The sequence below is a fragment of the Cyprinodon variegatus genome, unplaced genomic scaffold, assembly GCF_000732505.1.
Source record: "Cyprinodon variegatus isolate N-32 unplaced genomic scaffold, C_variegatus-1.0 Scaffold163, whole genome shotgun sequence".
Classification (NCBI taxonomy): Eukaryota; Metazoa; Chordata; class Actinopteri; order Cyprinodontiformes; family Cyprinodontidae; genus Cyprinodon; species Cyprinodon variegatus.
Window position 1 is genome coordinate 115,127 of NW_015150616.1, and position 4,635 is coordinate 119,761.

At 32.0% G+C, this 4,635-nt stretch overlaps 1 protein-coding gene across 1 annotated transcript in view; it reads right to left on the reverse strand.

The window, feature by feature from the left end:
- LOC107086815 (ras-related protein Rab-18A-like) overlaps positions 1-4,635 on the reverse strand; it is a 10,172-nt gene that overhangs the window by 3,263 nt on the left and 2,274 nt on the right. The window contains exon 4 of the mRNA XM_015378018.1: positions 3,389-3,461. Coding sequence (XP_015233504.1) covers positions 3,389-3,461 — 73 coding nt within the window. The remainder of the gene's footprint in view (positions 1-3,388; positions 3,462-4,635) is intronic.

The following is a 4,635-nucleotide window of genomic DNA, read 5'->3' on the forward strand; positions in this document are numbered from 1 at the left end:
TTTGAGATATCAAAAAAGTACTCCAGAGTGTTGTTCAGCATGGGGGTGAGTAGAAAATGAAGGCTAATCATGTTTTGGGTGCACTATTCCTTTAAGGTCTTATTTTAATTTGCTACCAAAATTTTTTTTACATTTTTCCCTCTCATTTTAAAATCATGCTACTTTTACACGGTCTATCATCCAAAAACTGCATCTATAGAACAACAGGTACTTATGAACCCTCCTAATAATTTATAACAAGGGCAGCCCTCAGAAACTGCATCCCTTCCTCGACATGCGACACTGAAAACTGACGTTTTGCCTCACTGCAGTGCTGCTACAGGCAATAAACCAACCATTCTTCTTCTAACTTTGCCTAAAACGATAAACACAGCAATTAAAATTCCTACACAAATATGTAGCAATAAATAAATAAAGTTTAGGCAGTTGCTTTTTTCTGTGTTTTTTTTTTTTTATAAAATAATAACAAAACGTCTTCATAAATGAGACACTAGAACTAATATCTTTATAAACTAATTTTTCATTAGGCTTAAAGCAATGTGCTTTATTTTACTTTTCATGTGTATCTACATCCTACTGGAGTAATAGTAAGCAACCTCTGCAATGTTTTTATGTTTTTTTCCCTTTCTATAAAACTTATTACAAATAAAATACGTTTTTTTTCACTAATAAATTCCCAGATATGTAGAGTAACTAAGTAAATTTACTTGGTAATAGTGTGTAATAGTGTGATGTGAACTTTATTGTTTTTTTGTAAAATAAAGACTTTTTATTTTTATGTCTTACAACAACAGAGACATGAAAGATGTGTTCATCTTGAATCAACAAGTGAATAAAAGAAGAAGAACTGCTCTGTTTGTCCTTGTTTACACTCAACAGTTGTTTGCCATTTTTTGTTAAAGTCTTTTAGAGTATGGTTCTTTAAAAAAAAAACATTTTTTGTCTCTAAAGGGGCAGAAAGGGATTTATATGACTACATTTGATTCTAAATACTGTCCAAGTTATCACTAAACCATCCTACTTTATTGGTGTTAGAGTAAAATTTCTTTTGCTATTTTCTGATTCATGTTGTATGATACATGATGTTCTTTTGTGTTATTATGAGTTCTTCTGGACAGCTCTGTTTGAATATAATGTTTTCTTGGGGCTAAAGTGGGTTTTCAAATATTCAACCACCATCGCTTTCACCCAACTGTATAAAATATAATCTGCAAATATACACAGCACTTTTAATTTTCTCTTAAAATTTCTTACTTTTACTTTAATAGTTTTCTTATCAGTGACTTTCAGTTTGACAAAGAAAAATAATTATCTTCTAAGGTATTTTTGCCTTTACCTTATCACTTGATACAACTATATACAATTTCCAAAACATATGTTTGGTTTTTTGTTAAAATGTAAAATTTAGCCACTAGGGGGTGCCAGAGATGAACATGAAAAGGTAGCCCCCTCACTGGGTGTCAGAGTGTCATGTTGGATGTAACTGAGCTGCTGTTAAACTCATAAGACACTTGTTCTATACAAGAGTGATTTTAATCTCACAGCATACTTTATGTTAATTATCACAATATTAAAAATTAGTTTGTAATTTATATAAAGTATATTATATATATCTATGCATTCTTTTAGCTTTTTTTCCTCCTTTATGTCATAACTTAAATTTAAACAATCTGTAGCTTTACCTTAATACGCCATGGTGGAATCTTACAGGCATTACTTTCATTACCACTTTATTTTTGCAATATTATTTTTTCTTTCGTCTTGTCAAATTTTTCCTGCATTCTCATGAATTTTTTTCTTTGTAATATTAGTCATTTTATCCCTGTGTTCCGTAGGAAAAACAAATTTTCCGCCTAATTCTAGGCATGTCTTGATTTAACTTTTTCACTTCTGATTCAATGTGATATTGACCCAATATGATATCAGCAAGAATGAAAGATACTTTTATTACTTATGTAATAGAGTGGAATGATAGAAAGGGTTTGAATAAGTGATTTTTCTCAGACAGAGAACAACAGTAAAATGACATCAAGTATGAGAACAACTGACCCATTTCTTATTCACCAAAGAGTTACATACATTTTAAACAAAAGTGGACAGAATCAAAGGGTGTCTATGGGCTTTCTTATATCTGGTTGAAACTGATTTCTGATATCAATATTGCATCAGGACATCTCTACCTAATCTCCATCATAGATCTGTGTCTATACCAGATAATAAAGGTTCCAATATGACATGTTTTAAAAAAATAAAGACCACAAATATTAATATTGAATAAATTAACATTTATCTTCTCACTGCTGTTCTTATTGCTTTCCCAAAGCTTTATCTTTGGGAAACCAACATAAACAATTTAAGTGGTTTATTTTCATATATAGAAAATTAGATATTTTTTTCTTTCTAGCTGGTTTCCCTGTAGGATTCATATAATGATGCCCGTTAGGCGACACTAATTTCCCCAAAGTAAGCACATTCTGTTTAGTAAATTACGTCAAAGAAAAATCCTATTATATGTATTTTTTTCCATTCTTATCCATGAAAGGGACGTGCAGCAGATCTGGATTGTACTATAAATCAGGTGGTACATTTCCATGAAGCACAGGAGTGAGACATGCTTTCTGATTGGTGATCCCTCCCTATAGCACCTCTATGCCACATTCAATATGGCGGTGATGTCTATGATTAGCAACACTGCACTGTGGCAAAATGAAACTCCCTCCCTCAGCTGTGAAAGCAGCCGTCTCCCTCCATGTATTGGAGTCTGATAACTGACCACTTCGGATCAGTGAAAAAAGAAGTCATGGAGTTACTTTTAAAGACAAGGAAACATTTAAATCCCACATCAGAGAACCCAAAAATATATATGAAATGGAAAGTTTCATATTCGTTTTATTGGCTGACAAATACTTTAGCATTTTTAGGTCTGATCTTTAAAAGGAGCTCAGGCTGCTGCAAAGTGGCGCTCTAGGTCACATGACTCATTGACTGACAAATCTAACAGTCTGAAGGTAAATAGGCAGGAAACTGACAGGAGTGGTTTGCATCAACAAGAACAAAGTGAGCTGAACAATAAGTTTAATTTTTATCAAGCTAAGCTAATACATAGTGAATAGTTTTACAGTGTTACTTTAAATGGTAAATATAGAAATAAAATGTGTCCCTTTTTGAAACCATTATGTAACTAAGTTATAATTAACTGGACTGGAAAATGGTTTTCATGACAGTAGAGGGAACTGAAAGGTCAACCAACATGATTTATTTTAACGTGAAGTTTATCAGTAAACAAGTATAACTGTGGTGAATGGAAAAGGCTGTGAATGTGGACATGACAAAAATGAAGAGGTGGGGATCATTTGACCTGTTAAGCTTGAAAGGCTCAGCTACTTACCGAGTATGACTCCCTGCGCACCGCGGTAGTAGCTGGGTGTCAGCGTACGAAACCTTTCCTGTCCAGCTGTGTCCTTGGAAAGAAAAAATAAGAAAGATTATTTTCCATATATTCCAGTTCCAATTTAAAAAATCAATTTTCTATTAAAAAAAGGCTTTGAAGCATTCGATACAGGTCCAGCAGATTCCAAAAAAAAAAAGGTTGGAAAAACTGTAAATCATATCTTAGTCTTATGTTTACATTGATCATCATGTTTACATTCTATCACAGTTACGCTGTAAGAAATTGAAATATCTTGAGAGCTGTACTGAACGAAATTTCGTTTTGTATACACCCTGGGTGTACAAAACGACAAAGTCTAAGTCTAAAAAACAAAAGTTTGCAAGCCTAAAAATACACCAAATCAGTTGTACCTCTTCTAAAGACTCTGTACTTTATTTTGTCCTTTTTTTTATTGTCTATAGTGCTCAAAAATCATGTAGTGTGAATGTCGAGCCCCATTTACTGTTCTGTTCAGGTCATTAAAATTTCTATAAACATATGAATACATATTTTCTGCATTTTATGGCATTACTTCATATATGATTTGGAGTCTTGTACTTTCAAAACTATTTTTATTTCTCTTTCCATCATAATATTCACTGAAGGCTTTCTCAACTTTGATTTAACTTCTAAATATCATGAGGGGAGAACGATCATCCATTGCATTCTATTCTATTCCATTTTATACTATTATATAGAACATATGTCATAAATTAATAATTTCTGTGCTTTTATAAATCTAGTTAATGATTCCTATGAATGACAGCTACTTCAATTTGGCCTGATTCAGAATTTTGAGGGGATACATTTGTTTTTTTTCTGTTTTTTTATATGCAACATCTGGCTTTTTTCTACACAATATGAAAAACTAAGTAAATAGGTAAAGTAAAAATCATTGGGGGCATTTAAATAAACAAAATAATTATAGATAATTTTACCTCTTATGGGTCATTCTAAATATTATTCACTAATAACCTTACATTGACTTCACTAAATGTCACTGGTGAATTCCCCATCTAGTCACTTTTTTGTCTTCAGGAAAACAAAATACAGTGAACTGATTCTAACAACTTGCATACTTCACTTTACACTTTATACATGTACTTCATATTTTTTAATTGAATATCAGAACACCACATATCGATGATCCATCTTAATATTGGCTTTTGTAGATTTAAGAGTAGTTGGCACACTTCTGTTTTCAT